At 38.7% G+C, this 20887-nt stretch overlaps 1 protein-coding gene across 2 annotated transcripts in view; it reads right to left on the bottom strand.

Annotated features, from left to right (window-relative positions):
* CFAP20DC (CFAP20 domain containing) overlaps positions 1-20887 on the bottom strand; it is a 195500-nt gene that overhangs the window by 157705 nt on the left and 16908 nt on the right. For both annotated transcript variants that reach the window (XM_074284241.1, XM_074284242.1), the window contains exon 4: positions 18935-19007. In XM_074284241.1, coding sequence (XP_074140342.1) covers positions 18935-19007 — 73 coding nt within the window. The remainder of the gene's footprint in view (positions 1-18934; positions 19008-20887) is intronic.

Below are 20887 nucleotides of genomic sequence, written 5' to 3'. Positions count from 1 at the left end.
TTTGCATGACTGGCCCGAAGCAATGAGTTAGAAGGTTTAGCTGAGCTGCTGCCCAAAGTGATGGATGGTTTTGAAAAATTTCTTGTTGATGAGATCAATCACATAACAGAATGCAAGGACCAGCCTTCAACTGGATTCCACATATTCTTGTATGTATGTAACAGTATGAAAATATGTATCATAAAGCATAATGTGTCTTTGTAAAAAGCCATCACTAAAGAGAAATGAAAAGACAAAGTGAATAGTAACAAATATCAACTTTTCCCCTGAATACTAAGTATAATCTTGAACTAATTTTATGATCTTTAAAATACAATGTCATCTACTACCAGTGGTATTTTGAAACAGACTCTGAGAAAGATAGAATTTCCAGGAAGGTTCCTCAGCAGCCAAGGAATCCAATCCATGCCCTGATTTTGGACAAACTGGAGCATCCAAAGGAAAGTAAGCAGGGTGGCTGCAAGTCCTGGAGTCCATGATTACTCAAATGAAGTGAAGGTTGGTGTAGAGAATGGGCAACCAAGCAGGAGCCCCAGGCATAATGTATTTTAAGGGTTATCTTGTGGAAGATGGAACTGGCTTGCTTTTACCTGCTCACTGACCCAGTTCACGAAAGTCCTCATGTCTTTTCTGCATTTGGTTTCCCAAGGCTTCCTCATAAAGCTGTTTAGTCCAAGTTTAAGGCTTTATATTTTCCAGATTTGCCTCAAAAATTCTTTTGGACTCTCGCTAGGACAGCCTGTTTTTGGTGCACTGCATAGAGTAGTAAGCTTTGTGTCAGGAAGACCTGAGTTCCAATCCAACCCCAGATGAATTACTAGCTGAAACTGACTACCTCAGTTTCCTTATCTGTAAAATGAACTGGAGAAGGAAGTGGCAAATTACTCCAACATCTTTGCCAAGAAAACACCAAATGGGATTTAGTCAGAAACGAAGGAACAATGACAACAATAATGCTGGCTGATTAGGAGAAAAGGGTAGACATTGCTAAAGGGAAATTCAGAATTGATATAAGAAGACACTTCCTAATTCAATGCTATCTGGAAGTGAAATGGGGTGCTTCTGGAAGAGAGCTCACTAAATCTTTAAGCAAAGATAGATTGGCTACTTGGCTGGAGTGTTGTCACCTCAGAATTTTTTGATGTATTGCTTAATGTTGCTAAATTGTTTTGTTCTCTTTTTAAAATTTTGTAAAAAGGAAATTAATAACTTGGGTTATGTTAAAATGACTTAATGAAATTTATTTTTTTAAAAGAGAATTATTGCAAATAATGTGATTGCTTTTTTATAATGGTTACTTTCATTAATATTTTATTAGTTAAATGTTCATTGGATAAGTGTCATTGACAGATATTATTTTTGCAGGAATTTTTTCAGTTTTTTTCCCTTTTGACCTAGATAGGGCTTTAAAACTTCACTTATTTTATAACTTAAGAAATTTTTAAGCACATCTTTTCAATTTTAAAAGCAAGATGTTTATCCCCAAATTGAAAGTGCTTTTTACAAGATATCCTCATATGTGAATTACATGATATGTATAATTTTTAAAACATGTGAAAATAAAAAAGTAATCAAAAGATATGAGCAAAGTGAAGTTGATCTCTAATTTTGGGGTATATTCTGGCACAATAATTGGATATGAGTATTACCTAGCATTCACCCTACTATTTCAAAGTAAAGAAGAAGGTGGAAGTTCTAGAGTAGACTAGAAAGCTATATCAATCAGCAAGAACTTAGAAATATCTACTATACCCAAGTCACCTAGCTTATTCTTGTTCCCATAACTGTAAGGGCCCTTTAAATGGGCGGCACCACAGTGCAAGGAGAGATTGAGTGCCCCAGGAAGTATTCTCTGTGGATATTAGGACTGCCCTGTGGGTGGGATCTTGGCCATACTGAGATAGCTTCGTAATGGGTGACTCTCTTGCTGATTGGCTTTGTGTGTGACCTCACAGGCCCTTTATAAGCCCACTGCAGGCAGCAGTTGCTCTCTTTAACCTGGCTCCCTAGCCTGGATGGCCAAGCCAAGATGGATAGCCGAAAGAGGTGAGGATTTTGGTAGTGAACACGTGGGTCTTCTGACCAGGTGTTCACTAGGGAACCAACAAGTCAGGGCATTATGTGAGTAGGTATAATAAAGGCTTTTAAGATTTTAAGATTCTTGAGTGTGCTACCAGTTATTAAGTTATAGATTCAAGAGATCATGGCCAGAGACCTTTGAAGGCCTCAGAGGGGGCGAGCCGGGTAGAGTTGACACTGCAAAGGTCAGTGGCCAAAGGTACTCTGTTGGGCTTAGGACAGACTAGTAATTGTAACTGCCAGGAGGGCATGTTACACATAATCTGTTCTGGGCACTAAATGGAAAAAATAATAACAAACTAAAGCACAGCAATTTCATTTTCTAAGCTCTTGTCTGATTGATAGGCTTATATTATTCAAAATGAAAATGGTGAAACAATTGGTTTTTGTTTTCTTCATAGCTTATTAAGGAGAGTAAAGACTGATCAGAAGTCTTACATAGTAACATGGGATGTAGTCATCAAATCATAATTGTGTTATTAAAATTTTTGAGCAGAGGTGATCAAATAAAAGGCAGCGTGTACAGAGCAGGGGCTGGCACACAACTTTGGACCTGAAAGCCAAATGTGGCCTCCCATCAGTGTGGGATGCCCAGTATATTCATTTTACCACATGGAGGTCCAACCCAGGCCACTTGGGCCTCAATCTGCTGACTCCTCATGGGAGGGAGCTGGAGTCAAGGTCAGCAAAATCTAGGCTAGAGTCCTTCCTCTGATGACTAATGATCGGTCTGGGCTATGTGACCCTAGGGAAGTCATGAGACCTCTAAGGGGCCAATACAACATGAAATGCAAAAGGAAAAGGAACCTCCTTAGCATAGATTCCCAGGCCAAGGAATTATAAGTCTGCCAGATAGAGAAAATCACACTGTAATCAAACTAGAAGAACAGGATTTTAAAATCATGGAAAGAGAAAGCATTCTTGACCAAATAAAACACTGAGAAGATCACAGCAAATAAAAATGACAACTAATTCAATGAAATTGAAAAGCTTTGTATAAAAAAAAAATAAAGATAAAACAGGAAGGGAAATAGTTAACTGGGGAAAATCTTTGCAATTCTCTGACAAAGTTTTTACATACACACACATGTGCTTGTGAATACGCATGAGAACTGGTTCAAACATAAGAATACGAGTCAATCTCCAGTAGATAAAAAGTCAAATAATATGAATAGGCAGTTCTTAAAAGGAGAAAATCAAACTTTCAACAACTATTTTTTAAAAAAGTTCCAAATCACTAAATAGAAAAATATAAATTAAAACAACTCTAAGGTTCTACTTTATACATATCAGATTGACAATGACAACCAAAAAAGGTAAAATAACAATTATTAAAAGAGTTCTAGGAAGCAGATACATCAATATGAGTTAAAACAACTTGAAACTAAACATAAAATGCCACTAACTATACATATCCTCTGAGCCGATCATACCAGTACTACACCCATCTCTCAAAGAAAAAGACCTCCATATATAAAGGTAAGAAAAAAAATATTTAAAGCAACACTTTTGCTGTAGCATGTATCTAGAAATATATTGGCTACCCATAATCTGCTGAATGGTTGAAAAAATTGTTCTACAACTTTGATCGGAAGAAATGATGAGATGAGAATTGGAAGAAATGATGGGATGATTTCAGAGAAACCTAGAAAGGCTCATATGGACAAGATGAAAGAACGTGTACATTGACAGCAAAACAGCAAAAATACAGTTAGTATTTTTTAAAAACTGTAAAATTATTAAAAACAATTTTAACAGATCTGAGAACTCTGATTACTGCAGTAACCTACCATAACTCCAAAGGTTGGAAGATGAGGTGAGCCTCTTGACAGAAAGTTGAAGGACTTGAAGGTGCCGACTAAGACTTTCATTTTAGGGTATGGCTAATGTGGAAGTTTGTTTTACTTGACTATACTGTAGATTACAAGGGAGGCTGTATTTTGGAGAGAATTAATTTTTGGAGAGAAAAGATTGGAAAAGTGATCTCCAACAAAAAAGAAAAACAATGTAAATCAAATGCTTAAAAGAATGCATATAAATGAAAAAGGGAAAAAAGGCTATTCCAAAGAAGACTAAGACAAGAGAGAAGCCTTGAAACTAATATGTTGAATTTACTGCATACTTTAAAATTGGAACCAGATGGATATAGTGGAGATTTGCAGTTTAATTAGTAACTTTTAAAAATACTCTGTATCAAGGAATGTTCATCTCTGCTGGCATTTGTTAAGTTCAGGATAAAACAATTTTTAAAAAGAAAAAGAAATCATAAAAATCTAGTCCAAAAAAAAGAGTCAAGAATTTCACTTCTAATTCTGGTGGAACGTACTGAAAATTAACACAAGTATAATCATGGTATTGGACCTGGAAGTATTTTTAACTTAGATTTTCACAGCAGAGACCTTCAAAAATATCTTCCACTCCCACCCCTCAGATGCAGGAGCAAGATTAATACAAAAGTAAGGACAAAAAAAGAAAAAAAAAAAGAAATCAGGAATAAGGAAACCCCCCCAAAAGGAGTAGAAATAAAAGGAATAGCATAATACTACAAGCTCACATTTTTCTCAGTGTCATCTTCAAACTAAGAGATTAAATAAAGCTTTACTATTCATAGGGCCAGGAACAAGCCAGTCATGCTTTCTAAACCTTGGCTCTTCATCTATAAAATGAGAATAGCAATACCTACAGTACCTACTATCACACAGATGGCAAAAATAAAAGTATATGTGAAGTACCCTGTAAACTTTAAAATGGATGATAAATGCCAACTATTATTCTCATCTTTTTTGATGGAGTTTACACAAAAATGATCTATGGGATAAACTATCTTATCAACAGTTTTATTTAATACCCGATAGAATGCTGTAAGGATAATTAAAATAACTACTTTTTTTTGTCATCAAATAAAAAAAAAAGCCTCTGGACACAAGCTCATTCTTTGTAGGCTTGCAGCAAGCATCTGGAGAACACTTCTGGTAGCAGGCAGGATAAGAAGGATAAGATTCTTTGTTTTATTACTAAATGATTTTCATCTCCTCTACTGGGCTTCTATATTATGTAAACTATTCTCTATGCAGATGAGCATTTGGTTTGATGACATCTAATAAAAATATTCTTAATTCAGACTGTGATATTGGTCCATTGGCAGCAATTGGCTGATTGGGTTCTCCAAGTTCTGCCCAAACTGTCTATTTGTGGTCTAGAGACATCACGCATCTTTCCATGAGGGATCCCAATCTTGGCCATAGACTTCTGAGGCACCCACCAGCAGTTATCAGCAGCACAGTTCCTATTCTGTCCTTGCCTAATCTACATTGATGATCCCAAGCCATGCTACTGGAGCTAACCTTTCTCTGGTACTACCCTGGAATACCCAGGGGTGTATGAGGTGATCAGAGAGGACTAGCCCCTCTCCCGTTCAGGGTTGCTCACTTTCCCTTGGTGGTACTTGCCAGCCAACTCTCACCAGCTGTTGCAAGAAGCATAAGCAGCAGCCACATTCTGGAGAAACCATCTTGGCAGACAGGCTAACCAAGCTGAGGTACCTGACGGGCCTCAAATCCATTGGTGAGCTGGGAATGTCTCCCCAAGCCTGTAAAGGTGTCATCTGGCGGAATGTGCAAGCTCAAAGGGCTATGAAGGGATGAGGAGCCACTGGGGCGGGCCTGGAGCTCGGAGCCAAGCTCAGCCCTGCACCCCAAGCCTTTACCAATCACCCCAACTTGTGGCTTGCCATTGGACTCTGATGACTCAAGATGGGCAAGTGAGGCTGGTGACTGCACCTCTCTGCCTCCCTGAAGTCCAATCCAAGTCACATCTTCCAACCAAAGTGAAAATGGACCACAATAAGGACCTTGCTCTGACCTGCCCATTTCCAAAAGGACTGTAAAGGGCTGAAACTGAGTTGATGCACTGAGGTCTGACAACAGAACACTTAAGGCTAATTACTGATTGGCCAATATTCTATTAGCATATGCTTGGAAAATGGCCCTTCCCACTATTTTGTGCTGGGTCAATCTTTTGGTGTATACAGAGAACTGTGGGTAGGATTAGGGGGTGGAGTAAGATAGAGTCACCATGGGCGGTAAAGAAGGAGAGGAGAGGTCATACAGATCCTGCTGTAGATCCAATTCACTTCTACTCTTAAGACCAAAAGTAAAGACCAAGGACTTTTACTTATCCTGACTCTGGCTGATTCTAAGGTATTCAAGGTACTAACTCGGTCTTCACAAAGGACAGTCTGCTTGGCTTAGCCTGCCACTTGGCTTGGCCTGCCGCTCAGAGCTTCTCTGTGGGCACTCTTGGCAGAATTCATGAAGACTGACACCCACTGAAACAGGGAGGCCATTTTGGGACCTTTGGCCATAAATTCTCGAGATAACTGCTCATACTTACATCTGAAAAATCCAATAGTATTTACCTGACATCAGCTCTGAGTATAGCTCAATTAAGGGAAAGGTTAACCTTAAATAGCTACCGTAGGATGACTCCCTGTGTTTTGGTATTAATGCTTAGAGTTTTCAAAAAATTTTTTCCACATCTATCATGGCATGGACAGTTCTGAAAGTATACCTTAACACTTGTAGCTCAGGTGTTAACGTGCTTTAAATACTTCTTCTCATTCTTCAGGATTTCATTAAACCTCAACATATTCATTGACTACTGCCTCTCATAGGCACTTTATGTTCAATGTGTCTCTCCTGGAGGAGCCCAAACGAATATGTAGGTTTTACTTTTACCAAATGGTGCAATGAGGCCTCCAGATATAAAACCAAAGTTTTTAGTCACTTTAGTCACATCATTAGAGAATATTCCAAGAAATGTAGAAGCAATTTAATGTGTTTTTCAGTGAAGAAAGTTAGATGTCATCTATGTGTCTCGATTAACAAAAATGTTTTGGTTCAATTTCCTTTTAAATTTGGAAACCATACTTAATACTATTTGGGAGAGATGATAATGGATTTAAGGTTAGGCAGAATCATAATAACCTTATATCATTGAAAAAATGCCATGTTGAAGGTTGACCCTCCCCAGCTGTTCTGTGCTGACTTGATTAGTGGGACAAAGAGGGGGAAGTGGCGTGTGTGGGTGGAGTAGAAGGAGGAAATTGAGGCATTCTCCTGGCTGTGGAGAGAGAGGAAGGTGGTATGGAGATTACTAGATCTAATCCCTGAAGGCGAGCTCAAGAGACCAAGAATAAAGACTTTTGATTAGCCTGACTCTGGCTGATTTCTGGGACGACAGAGTTCCAACACTCAAATGTTTGCTTTTAGTTAGTCAATATAGTGTTCAAGCTTTTTTTTTTAACTATATATAATCACTAGATATTGATATTATCTTCCTATTATTCTTCCTAACAATTTCTATCCATCAAAAAAACAAGAAAATTTTAAATAAGTGTGCCACTCTCAAATTATGAAAAAAGAGTAAACTTGTAAACATCTTTTAAATGTCTATGCTGTGTGGTATTAAAGGAATTATGGGACATTTTGATCAGTGTGAAACATATTTTAATTCCCTAATTACAAATAAGTAGCATTGAACCTTAGAAAAATTTAATGATAAAAATCTATGGATGTTAAAAGATGGAGTGGTGGTCTTCAGAGAACTACAATGTGCTGAACACAGAACTTAATTAAATCTAACACAGTTGTCATCATTGAAATTTATTATAATAGCTTTTTAAGTATGAAGTAGATATATATGTGAGATCACTAGTGTGTACTAATAAAAGGGGACGGATAACTTGTTTTTAACTGCTTTATTAGATGAAGAGTTCATTTTGAAGCCTGTAATCAAAAGTTTTCATTTATAAATAAAAAGTATTCAACATCAGTCCAGCCTTGTAAATAATTACTTATATATTTCTCCTTCCATGTTCTTCTCTTCCTTTCTTTTTCCCAACTAGAAAATTCTTCAACTGAATATTATAATAGAAAGAATATTGGAATTACTTGTTAAGATTTTAATTTTATTCCCAACTCTGCCAAAATGCCACAAAAAGTAGGATAAATCTCATAATGTATTTAGAAATAAGTTTCCTTTTCTTAGAGATGAATAAGCTTAATGAGAAAATGTTTAAAACACCTACACAAACCATCCTATACTCCTAAGATAAAATGACCTCTAATCTAAGGTCTCTTTCAATACCATGATTCACAACTATTTTCCTGCTTTAGAAAGTAGAATCCAAAAGAGAACTCAAGGCTATCTACTCTGTACTTGAAAAAGAATTCTTACAACATTCCCCAAAACGCCCCAGGAAAACTCCAAAAAGATAGCCTGGAATTCTCTTCCTTCTCTCATTTCTTAGAATCCTTGGCTTCCTTCCAGACTAATAAAATGATCTTCCAACATAGTCTAGAATTTACTTACTTAAATGCTTTCTGCTCATCGAGATGTAAGTTCCTTGATGGCAGTTCCTAACAGATAACAAAGTTTAAGTACTTTTTACCACAGACCTATGGGAAAGATGGCGAAAGGCAGAATGGTCAGGGGTTGGTAACTGGCAAGGTCTGGAGGGAGACTTAAAATGAACCCGGGTGGCTACAGGAGCAATAGTGGGATCCTGTCAGAAATGGGGAAGTTAGGAGGAGTGGGAAGATTAGGGTTAGAGAAGCAGGTCTGGGAGTCATTTCTACAGAGAAGATGACAGCATGGTCAGATGAAAAACTAGGATTGGCATTTATTTTGTGCTGGGATTTTTGTCTAAATAGACAAGACCTGAAGCAGGAAAGGACTGAGTGGAGGAAAAGAAGCATAAAGTAGGGGATAAAGGGGAGACTCAAAGGACTGAACAGCCAAAAAAGGCAGAAAGGGCTGGCAAGAAAGACTTGTTCTTGTTCTAAGAATGAAGCAGAAACAAGGAGGCTGAGCCATCACCAGTTGGGAAGTGCTGAGGAAAGGGCCTCAGGTTGGTTTAATTAGATAGGAGGTGATACCATCTTCCCCAAAGACCTCTCTGGGCCACTACTGGTGAAGGGAAATATGAGCAGGGGCCCCGGCACCACAGAGAGTGGCCAAAGGAGATAGACAAGGGCAGTGCAACGAGAGCCCGGAGAGAGCTGGGCCATTCAGGTCCTCAGGAAGCACATCACTAACAGCAACGCAGACAGAAAATTCCTGGAAAGGAATAAGGGCAAAAGGAGGAGGTACCAAAGAGTCCAGAGTCCCAGAAGGGGCTGGCTAAAGTGCAGATTGTGAAAGGACAAAGCCTTGCTGAAGGTGGGGCAGCAGGAAGCCCGGATGGACAAGGGCCCGAGGCTGCGGAGGCAACAGAAAACGAGTAGGAGGAGGATGCTATGACATTTGGGCTGGGCTCCAGGACCAGGATACTGGGCCAGGCCATCCCTCCAGTGATGGCACATCTCTCAGCCCACTACTGGTGGCTGAGGAGACTCTCTCTTTGAGGGTCTTTGGGTCCCATGAGTGGAGACCTAATGCTCAGAACCAGGGAGAGGCCCCATCTGTGGCTGATGGCTGGCCAACCAGACAAATAAGGCATCCGGACAGGTTTGGCAAGCACGTGGCAGATTACCCAGGGGCAGGGCTACAAGGCCAAACAGATGTCACCGAATATGATTCTCCCCCACTATAGAGCAGCAGATCAGGTCACAAGGATTCTCTGAGCTGGGCAGGAAGGAAATGGGGATTTCTCCCCGCTAATTCTCTGATTTCTATTTTAAGGTCCGGTTAGGATGAAAGACTATCAGCCAAAGTCTTCATTATGTCCTATCAAAAAGAGACACACAACAGAATCAAACCCTTTTCCTTAGCTGGGAAGGTACCAACTATATCAGGGGCAGAGAAATGGTGCCATGCATGGAGCTCAGGCCAGGAAGATCTGGGTTCAAAGGAGCCAGACATTTAGTAGCCTGGGACCCTGAGCAAGTGATTTAAACTTCATCTCAGTTTTCTCAACTGAAAAATAAAGTAAGACTTCCCAGGGCTGTGGTCAGGGTGAAAGAGCATAATTTGTATACAGTGCTTAGCGCAGTGTCTTGCATATAAGAGGAGCTTACTAAATGCTCCAAGTCTCAGAGGAACAGAGCAATATGAAAATACTGAGCCCTACAAGGCCCGCCAGCTACAGCTCTAGGATTCTTAAATCCAATCCCCCTCCTGTCTCTCTTCAAGAAAAGTTTTGTAAAAATGAACAAGAAAATAGGGAAAAACACAGACCTCATGTACAATAGCTAAGATGCATGCCACCTGAAGTAGCACATTCTTTAAAGTATTATCTAAATTCCCTACATAAAACCTATTTTAAGCTATGTAAATTTGATATATTATGAAAGTCAATATGCAAAGGTTTTAAAATACTTTTTACTAATGCATGTAATGAAATATACTGATTATGCACATTCATTTAATTGGATACAATTAAAATAATGAGATTTAAATACTGAATATTTTAAAAATAAAAGTATCAGTTGGAAATTAGCATATGAATTTAATGTTCATGAAATTTCCAATGCCATTATTAAATATGAGGTAATGTAGTGCAGGAAAGAGGAAACTGGCCTCAGAGCCAGCGAGTCCAGCACCAGTACCAAGGAGCCTCTCGAAGTAACCAGAGCAGCTTTCAAGGCTCTGTGTTCAGGGGCAAGAGCCAAGGAGACCCTCAAGAAAGGTCTCGGAGGGTCAGAAAGTGACAACCACCAGCACGCTGCTGGACAGCCTGGGCCAGGCCATGCCCAGGGATGCTGAGGTCCCTAATAACTCTAAATGGACTCCTGAAGAAGCAAGGCTCTGGACTGCAAAGATCCAGGAGGGCTGAAGCTGGCAGAAGAACCCAGGAGATTCCAAATGAGACCGAGCGGGCCAAGCCATCTCAATAATATAAGGGAGGAGGCAGGGCCTGGCTCTGACATCAAGCCCAATTTAGGGAAAGCGATGAAGAAATCAAAATACCATTCACAAAAACGTAACCACCATAGAAAGGAAACAGGAGCTATAGGAATACCCAGAAGAAATGAAGAGCAGATTAAAAAAAAAAAAAAAAAAAGAAACTCAAGTAGTTGGAAGGAGAATAAGGACTATATAAGTATCTATCTCTGTATATATATAAATACTAGTGTATATGCATATGAATATGCATGCATATATGGTCAGATATAACATCAGAAAACAAGTCAAGGAAAAGGAACTTACGAATCACCAAACTCCATGTGTATTACAAGGAAAAAAAAAAAAAGATCTAAATATGACAAATCACAAAATCCTAAGTAAATACTGCCTGGATCTCTCAGAGCCAGAGTGTAAAGACAGAAAGATAGATAGAGAGGTCGCCTTCTGAAAGGAGTCATAATGATGAAGTGCAAATGAGAATCTGGGTGAGAGATCCGATCCCCTCTGGTCAGAGGTGCAGGTCCTATGAAAACCCGAAACCTGATGGCCAAAAGGGATTTATTGGTCCTGAGAAGCCAGCTTGCTAGGAGGAGAGATTTCTTAGTGGGCAAAGAGTCCTGGCAGGACAGCCTACTAAGAAGACAGCTTCCTTGGCACACATAATTGTGTTTTGGATTCAGAGTTCAGAGTTGTCTTTTATTAGCCATTTGGGGCTTCAATTTAATTCAAAATTGAATGAGATTCACTCAGTGTTGACAATGCCCTGGGCCTAGATCTCCAACTGAAAAGAGATAACTGGGAGTTTGAGCTATTGGGAGTGGTTCAGGACTAATCTTCAACTCAATAGAGGGTGCAACCACTGGCCAACATCTCCAACTGAATGAAACCACTTACTGGGAGTTTTCAGGCTTTTCCCAAGGTCTGAGAGTACCCTTGAAGGGGACACAGTTTATATCCAGAGTCCCCAAAAGATCTCAGTTTATGTCAATAACAATAGCAAGCCCTGACAAGAACTTTTCCAAATGTGGTCTCATTTTATCATCATAACAGCCCTAAAAGGTGGGTGCTGTTATTATTTCTATTTTACAGATGAGGAAACTGAGGCAGGCAGTGGTCACCCAGCCAGTCAGCATCTGAGGTCAGATTTGTGGGTCTTCCAGACTCCTGGCCCAGGAGCAAAGCATGAAAATCCAAAGCAAACATCCAGAAAGAAGGAATTCAAGTACCAGGGATGAGCGCCAGGATCAATCACCCAAGAATCCAGTCTTAGGATCCAGCATCAGCAAGGAAACAAGCAGGCTTAAAAGGGAACTTTTAAGGAGGACAACTGGGAGAATTGAAACCAGATGGACAAACTTCTTATTCCTCAAACTGTCATTTAAATGGAGGAAGAAAAGAACCAGAAGCTGAGAAGAAGTCTTGGGCTGCCTTGTAGACTCAGAGGAAGGCCAGAAAAAACATGATCACTATAAAAAATGACAAAAGCTAATTCTGGACAATCTTTGGTAGTGTGAAGACAGAGGAGTAAGAACAACAATAGAAAGATAGCTCTGATGGGAGCTCTGGCTAACCATACCTCCAGAAGAATGTGGGGAGCACAGGCCAGGGAGAAGTTCATTTTGCGACAGGGTCACTGTAGGGGTTCTGCTTGCCTGTTCATTTGTTATGAGTTTTTCTTTATTTTTCTTGAGGAAAGGCAGAGCAAGAATGATGTCCCCCGCCACCACCACCAAAAAAGGGCCACTGGAACATTGGCAAATAGGCACAGAAGATAACAGAAGGAAGTTGAGGAACTACATATGAAGAAGGCAGTTTTGAAAGTAACATGTAAACATGTTTGTTTATACATACATACATACATATATATATATATATATATGTTTAAAGTAGGTAAAGCAAGATGGAAATTCAAAGTCTCATACAGAGTTCTCCTTTTGTGTTCTGCTCTATGTGGAAATGTTCTTTTTCTGGGTGTTTTGTTTTGTTTTTAATTAAGAAATCAAGGTGAATGTTTGAGAAAATAACTTCCAAATCCATACCCTAAGGAGTGACAATCTAATAATAGAAGTCTATCAATGTATAAATACATCTTTATGAAATAAAATGCCTCTCACATCCTGACAATAGGAAATTTAAGAAACAAAAGCTCTTTCTCCAAGTTTGTTAGATAAATGGATTATTTTAAATTGCCTTCAGCTATCCTTTAAAAAATGTGATATAACAAACATCATATGTACTTGAAGAAAAATCTTTTATTAAAAAAAAATAAATAAAGACTAACGCCAGAAAAGTCAGAGATTGAATGAATCAACATTATTCTATTTTCCATTCTGTAAAAATGAATGTAATAATAGTTTTTGTCAACAATTCAAAAAACTCTTGAAAGATTTTGGTATCTATTAGAGATATCATGCTCTTGTAAAACTGATATATCTGGTTATAAAACCCATCATTACTTCAGGACCAGGGCAGAGGATGTTAAAAACAAAACAAAAACAAAAACAAAAACAAAAACAAAAAAAACATCTATTCAGTACTTAATAAGCTTGGGATTACAGATTTAAGAAGTATATGGACCTGGGAGCTAGATCGGCTGTGTCATCAAACTCAAGGCTCCCTGGTGCAGACCTAAATCAGATTAAGATATAACTGGAAAATATTTTAAAAACTAAACACAATGATAACATCCAGAATGTTAGCTTGTGATTTGCTTGATTCCTTTCAATTTGAGTCTGTTACTTCCTCTCTAGATCAAGGTGAAGAACTTGGCCCAAGATCACATAGGAAATCCAACATGGGGTGACTACCCAAGTACCTGCTGATTCTCTATCCATAGTGCATCTCAAGCTTGACTCTTAGGAAATCAGCTGTGTTAATTTACCAGAAAAAGCTTTATGTTAAACCTCAAAATCTGATTATTTTGGTGAGAATGATGACATTCCATGGCTAAATTCAATTTCCTATGTAATCATTTTTTTTTAATTGAATAGTCTTTAAATCAACAATTTAGCATTCACCTCCAGTAATAATTCTAGGTCTATAATGTGAGGAGATGAGAGTTTCAGCATTTGTAATGATAATTTTTGTCATTTCAGAGATTTTCAAAAAATACCTTTTTAATGGAGATCTTTTGAAATCATCTAAGTCTCAAGCTAGATCTTTCCCTGTTCTCCTTCTTAGCAGCCATCTCTTAGATCAAGAAAATTTTTTAAAAAGATAAAAATCAATACATCCATCAAGAAAAAAAATCTGAGAAATTATTCAACGTTCCATGCCCATAAAAGGTGCCATCCTACCTCCAATTCTGTAAGAGTAAAAGGGAACCATCCTCTCATGCATCCTGCCTCCAATGGTCCACATGAAATCTTTCCATACTGTATTCATCCTGTCGTTTTCTTCAGCATAATAAGATTCCCCTATATTCATGTAATTTGTTAAGCCCCTAATTCAACTGATGGACATCTACTTTGTTTCCAAAATGTCACTTCTGATATTCTGGTAATTTTTCTGATCAACCAATAGCTAAAGACTTTGTACAGGAAGATGCATTTGCACTTATGAGAAATCACTGTGGAGAGCAGATCCATCTTCTTTATCACTATCAGCAACAACTGCTGACCAATGCTACCAATGGGCTGATGGATGCAGGAGCACTGGAAGCAGCGATATCCTCCTGATCACTGGTCCTGCTTTTAGCCCAGCCTTCATCTTGGAGGCTGCGGAGAGGGTACCCGCTCTCCCTGTTATCTGCCAACCAGCTGCCACCTGTACCTGAAGTCTACCTGAAACAGTAAGTTTCCCTGAGAAAGATACAAAAAGCAGCAGGGGCCAGGGCCACCTCCACCATCTGGATCTCCACAGACCCAGTGGAGAAGGCCCAGAACCCTCGCCTCAGGTCTCTTGGAGTCAGGCCTCGGCCTAGTGCCCTCTGCCACCATCCTGAGAAGTCAGGCCCGGGATGATGCTGCCTGACCACTGTTCCTTTAGGAGTTACAGCTATAGGAGACTCTGATAGGGAAGTTCTCCAAAGACCTTGGCCCTGTCCAACCTCCCAAACTGACGCTTTCCTTAGCAGAAATGACATGATAGACAAATCATTACCAACTGCGGAGCAACTGCTCCTTCAGAGCCATGATAACTTTCCTTTTTGAGCCTGAATCCTTCCCTCAGAGCCCTCTCCCCAATGGAAGGTGAGCTCCTTGAGAGCACAGGCAGTCTGTGCTTCTCTCTCCATGTCCCCAGGGCTGGGGATAGGTACTTTGCACATAGTTATTACTAAATTAGTAAATTATTATAAAGACTTCAGCCATTCCTCTTTCGTAATTGCCACTCAATGGCATCTGTAGCTGTTGATTTTAAATACCTGGAATAGGATCTATAAAATCCTTGTGATGGAAAAGGGAACTTGAGGGAAGTCTAAAGTCTAGACACTGAGGAAGAGAGAGACAGACAGACAGATAGAGAGAGAGAAAGAGAAAGAGAGAGAGAGGGGGGGGGAGGGAAGGAGGAAGAGGGAGAGGGAGAGGGAGAGGGAGAAAGAGAGAATCACATTTTCTTCCCACGAATGTATGCTTTCTTCTTTTGCTAAAGTTCCCTTCCTCCTCATACTGTGGCTGTTGTAGACATCTGCATTTTTTTTCGAATGTAGTTATCTCATTTATTTATGTTTTGTATTCAAGAACTGCTGACAGTCTAGATGTGTAATAAATATAAAAACTTGAAAAATGCAGATGCCTAAGGAAAAACAGGCAGATTGAGCTTAAATGCTTTAAGGAAGATTACTGGAGTTTGTATGAAAAATGAGATCTGTACCAAAGTGAAAAGATCCACATCTAAGCAGCATCTTTCTACTGGGATCCATTCTTCATTGTGCTTCAGGGAATGCTGGAGATTCACTGTCTGATATGATCCTCCTTCAGTCCAGCCTGCCAAGAACTCAGATAAAACTTGATTGTAGCAGCTCTTCCCCAAAGGGTCAGAGCAGGTATGTGTCCAGAGCTGTCATGGACACGAACAACACAGGAAAGTCATTTGCTGTCACTGACCTTTCTGTAACCAGGCCTTAATATGAAATCAGCATTGTTAAAGAACCAAGTTCAGTCCTCCTGTCTCCAAACACACAAGTAAGAGAAAGAGGTTTATGCTTAAAGTACATGGTTTTTGTTCAGTAATAAAGCAAAGTAATAGTTTCCAACGTGTCCCATTGCTTGGCATAGCTTGATGGCACAGCAGATAGACCACCAGCCCTGAAGCAGGAGAATATAAGTCCAAATCCGGTCTCAGACACTTTACACTTACTAGCTGTGTGACCCTAGGCAAGTCATTTAACCCCAACTGCCTCACCCATGAATAAATAAAACAAAGTGTCCCATTACTTACATATATTTTCCCCCAAAATATTTTATTACTTGCTACTCTTAACATCCATCCATACTAGAAAATCCTCTATACCTATTTGTAGAAACACAACTATTTTGTTCTAAAAAACAAAAACAAAATAATAATAGAACAAGATTTTGGGCAAGAGGACTCTAGGCCAAGCTTTAATGACAGGAAGAGTATGTTGACAGACTGTGCTCCAAGAGGCTCAACCATTTTGCTTGGTTGTTTTTTGTTTTTTTTTCCCCCCTTGGCAGAAGAACAAAATAAGCCAATTGATTTTATCTTATCACTAACATCAAAAAGAACAACAACTCAAGGTTCCAGTGACTGATAATGGATTTATTTGACTGGATCATCTCCAAGGTCCCTCTAACTCAAAAGTGCTTCAATTCTCTGACCTTGCATTAAAAATAAAGTTATCACCTTCAGACTGTCAGCTGAGAGGCAGTATGGGATGGCAGAGCTAGCTGGTCCCAAAGTCCGACATACCCTCATTAGATGGATGTGGACCAGTCATTGATCCCCCCATGCCCAGGTAGTCCCCTACAACCACAAAGCAGAGAAGGAATCCATGTGGAGGGATGCAGCCAAAAGACAAATTAGCAAAAATCCTAGGTAAATTACTCATTTCTCATGGAGTAAAAATAAAGTCCCATGTGAACAAGGAGGGGAGTTCTGAAAAGAAGCGTTCCCCACTTCCCTTCAAGCAACTGTGATTCCACTCTTAACGGTCTCATCTTGACCAACACTATACTCTTTACAATGTAGTAGATGGAGAACATTACAAACTTGTAAAAAGGAGTAAAGCACAAACTTGTCTGATAGGCCAGGAGGCTAAGGAGCTTCTGGGAACTTGATGAGGCTTTGGGCCAATACAAAAAGGTGAACTATGGCTATGGTTTCAGTGCCTTGAGGTTTACCTATTTGAAAGTTTCTTAATATCAGGCTTGGTTTCTTCAAAAATTTTTAAGTGAAATCTTGATTAAACCATTTTGCCTACCTAGAAATCTCAATTATCTCCGACTTTTTGTGTGTTCTGTTTTCTAAAGAAGAAAGACACTGAATGATTAAGAAAACAAACTCTGGCTTTAGACTTATTTGACAATATTAATTTCCCTGTTAGGCTTTGGACTTGGTACCCAAAGGCATGGTGTTGTGGAAAAAGTGCTAAACTTAGATTCAGTGTGATCATATATGGGTCATTTAAATCTAAACTTCATTCTATTCATCTGTAAAATGGGAATAATATCTGTGAAAACTTCATAGAGTTCTGAGGCTGAGAAGACATGATGTACAACATGATGTATAAAAAATCCTTGAGGGATTGTGCAAATGCCAGTAAGATGGCATATTCATAATAACAACTGTACAGAGTAATGAACCAAAGAATAACTGGAAGATATTTAGTCAAAGATTATTGTAGAGTCCATTTTTACCAAACTATTTTACAAAATCTTCAATAAGATGGAACAAAATAGGTTTAATTTAACAGAAATCTCATTTCACTGAATTTAGCACTAGTCTTAGAGACCAGGAACTTTTAAACCTGATTAAAACTGGGGATTAGATTGGTCAATGTAACATTCAGCAAGTTACTGACAAAAATTGAAACCAATTAGATAGTAATAATATGCTATTCAGAAACTTCCTATTTACTAAAAATAATTTTTCCCCATTTTTCTACTTTCCACTGAATGGGAGATATCATTACTTCTGATAGTCTTCAAGAAGATAACCTTCAATTAAAAAAAAATGTAAGAAGGAAAAACTACCATTCAAGCAAGGAAAAGAGAGGACTATATGCGAATCTTGGGAGCCTGAAAACAGTAAGAAAATCTTTTAAATGTTATCCATTAATCATAATTCCTCACGTATATTATGTATGTTCACTTACTGAAAGGGGATACTAGTCAAGCTGCAAAGCAACCTAAGCTTCAACATTCCAGAAGCAGCTGTAGCCTCAGCACAATCTCAGAATATTGGTCTCTGTAGGTCTCAAGTCAAACATCAGGAAACCTGCACTTTCTACCTCCCCTTTTTATTAGGCACATACAAGATCCACTTCTCAGGGAGATATCTTATCTCTATTTTGGCTCCAATACTATGAGTAATAATTCCAAACATTTTAAATATAGGAAGCTTTAAAACAGAAAATCACAAAGTCTATCTTGTTAGAATAGTATTATTGTAATCTCATTCTCCTTATCAGTGACAATATTTCTAAGCATAAAATAAATTATATTAAAATGCCAAATTTCAACCTGTTTTGAATAGGTATACTTCTCTATAGTCAAGTAACAGGAAATACTTATTAATACAAACCTGCAGTTTAATGGCACAATTTATTTTTCTGAATATTTTTCCTAAAACTATATGCTCTTTACTGTCACAATCATAATTCTTTTTATTTTTTACACAGAACTCTTTCTATCCCTGGGGAAATACCAGAATATACTGGGCATCTGAGAAATACGATTAAATTAACTTAATTACTTCATGTTGACTTGATAAGTCACTGCTCTTTAATGCAAAAACTGCCACTTGCGATTAATGGCTGTTGGTTCAGCTTCAATTGATCAAGTGTCTGCTACACATAAAACATTCAGGGAAATGAGGTCTTTCTTACAGCAATTCAGTGGAGAAGTCTTGTCCCAGGGGAACGTAGATCTGAAGTACAAGAAACCGCTGGATCAAACCAACTAGAATAAGAGGGGAAGAGAAATGGACAATGTCATGAGGACCAAGACAGCTTTATATACACACACATGCTTTAACACAAACATCATTAACAGACTAAATCTTTTAGCACTTTGGCAGTGCAGACCTGGGCTTCTTCAACTTTGTCCATTCACAACCCCTTTTTGTCTGAGAAATGTTTACATTGACCTCAGATGTACAAGTACATAAAATAGGTGTACATTTACCAATAGTAAATCCTCATTTTGTGATCCCCACATTCAATTACAAGACCCCATCTGGGGATGCAAACTACAGTTTAAAACAGGGGTTCTCAAACTACGGCCCACGGGCCAGATGCGCCTGCTGAGAACATTTATGTGGCCCGCCAGGTTATGGCAAATGGGCTGAGGGGCAGAGACAGAGTGTGAGCTTTTGTTTTTACTATAGTCCGGTCATCCCACAGTCTGAGGGACAGTGAACTGATCCCCTATTTAAAAAGTCTGAGGACCACTGGTTTAAAAAGCTGGGATACAGACCAAGTACTATAATAGTGTTGTTGTTGCTGATGACTCCCAACTATGGGAAAGTAAATGAGAACTTAAAAAAAACAAAAAACAACCCTCAAATTTCAACCGAGACCCTGCTTCCTTAAAATTTCATATGTAGTCTTAGTGAAATTTTTATGAAAATAAAAAAACCTAATTTTTTATTTACCATTTTTATTAGGTTATAAGAGAATGAACACAACGCACTATAATCCCCATAGGCACATAAACTTGAACTACAGAATCCCATCAAAGTTACCATAAAAACAGGGAGAAATTATTTTCATTCTCTGACAGTTTTAACTTTATTAAACAACTTAATAAAAACAATCAATCACAAAAAGAATTACAATTAGGACAAGTGTGCAAGCCAAAGTTTAATGAGCCATATCTGGCTCATATGGTTAAGTTTCCAAAGTCAAGTGAAATGGGGAATTCTATTTTCATTTATAATGCCAACTTCTATGAATCTGCTCATGGTATATGAATCACAATCTTATTGGATATTAAGAGTTTTAAAATTTAAATATTCCTTATCCCTAATTCCACTTGGACTAAAGGCATTAGGAAAAGCAACAGCATCTTGTGCTTTGGCTAAGCAATGCATAAGCATTCATTTCTTTCTTTAGATCTCTAACCAGTCTAACAAGCCACACTGCCTCCTTCCTGGGCCAACATCTGTTATCAAGTCAAGGAGGTTGATCTGAGCAGGAGACAGAGGGGTCTTGTTTGTAATTCAATTTCAATCAGAATAATCTCAGGATAGTATGGGATTAGGCAGTAAAGTCAAAGTGCATTTAGAGAAGTAAAGTCTTCCAAGGGCTCTTCATCACTAATTTTGTTGGTGGTTCCCTATCAGTGCTGCCCTTTCAAAAATTAAGTGACTGTCAACTTTCCAATAGATAAACAATCAAAGGACGTGAACAAACAGCTCTCGAAATCACAAACCATTAAAAATCATTTAAAAGCATGCCCCAAATAGTTAAAAATAAGAGAGATGAAAACCAAAACAACTTTGTAAGATTTCACACAGCCCTCAGAAAACTGGCAAAGCTGATGAAAAGTAGAAATAGCGATGAAAGGATTATAAAAAAACAAGCACAATCATCTCAGAGGAAAGGTACGAAGACTAAGGAGGCTTAGGAAAAGTTTCTTGTTTAAGCTAGGACTTTGACACTGGAAGGAAACCAAGGAGGGAGAGAATTCTAGACATGGAGGACACAGAAAATGCCCAGGCAGAAATTGGGGGAATAGCAAGGAATCCAGTTCACTGATGGCAGAAGGCTGAAAGGCCAGAAAGGGAAGATGGGAAGGGTGGAAAGGGAACAGGTGTTATGGAGGGCTCTGAACAATAA

The sequence above is a fragment of the Sminthopsis crassicaudata genome, chromosome 1 (assembly GCF_048593235.1).
Source record: "Sminthopsis crassicaudata isolate SCR6 chromosome 1, ASM4859323v1, whole genome shotgun sequence".
NCBI lineage: Eukaryota > Metazoa > Chordata > Mammalia > Dasyuromorphia > Dasyuridae > Sminthopsis > Sminthopsis crassicaudata.
The sequence above is the reverse complement of the archived record's forward strand: the minus strand, read 5'-3'. Positions and strand labels throughout refer to the sequence as shown.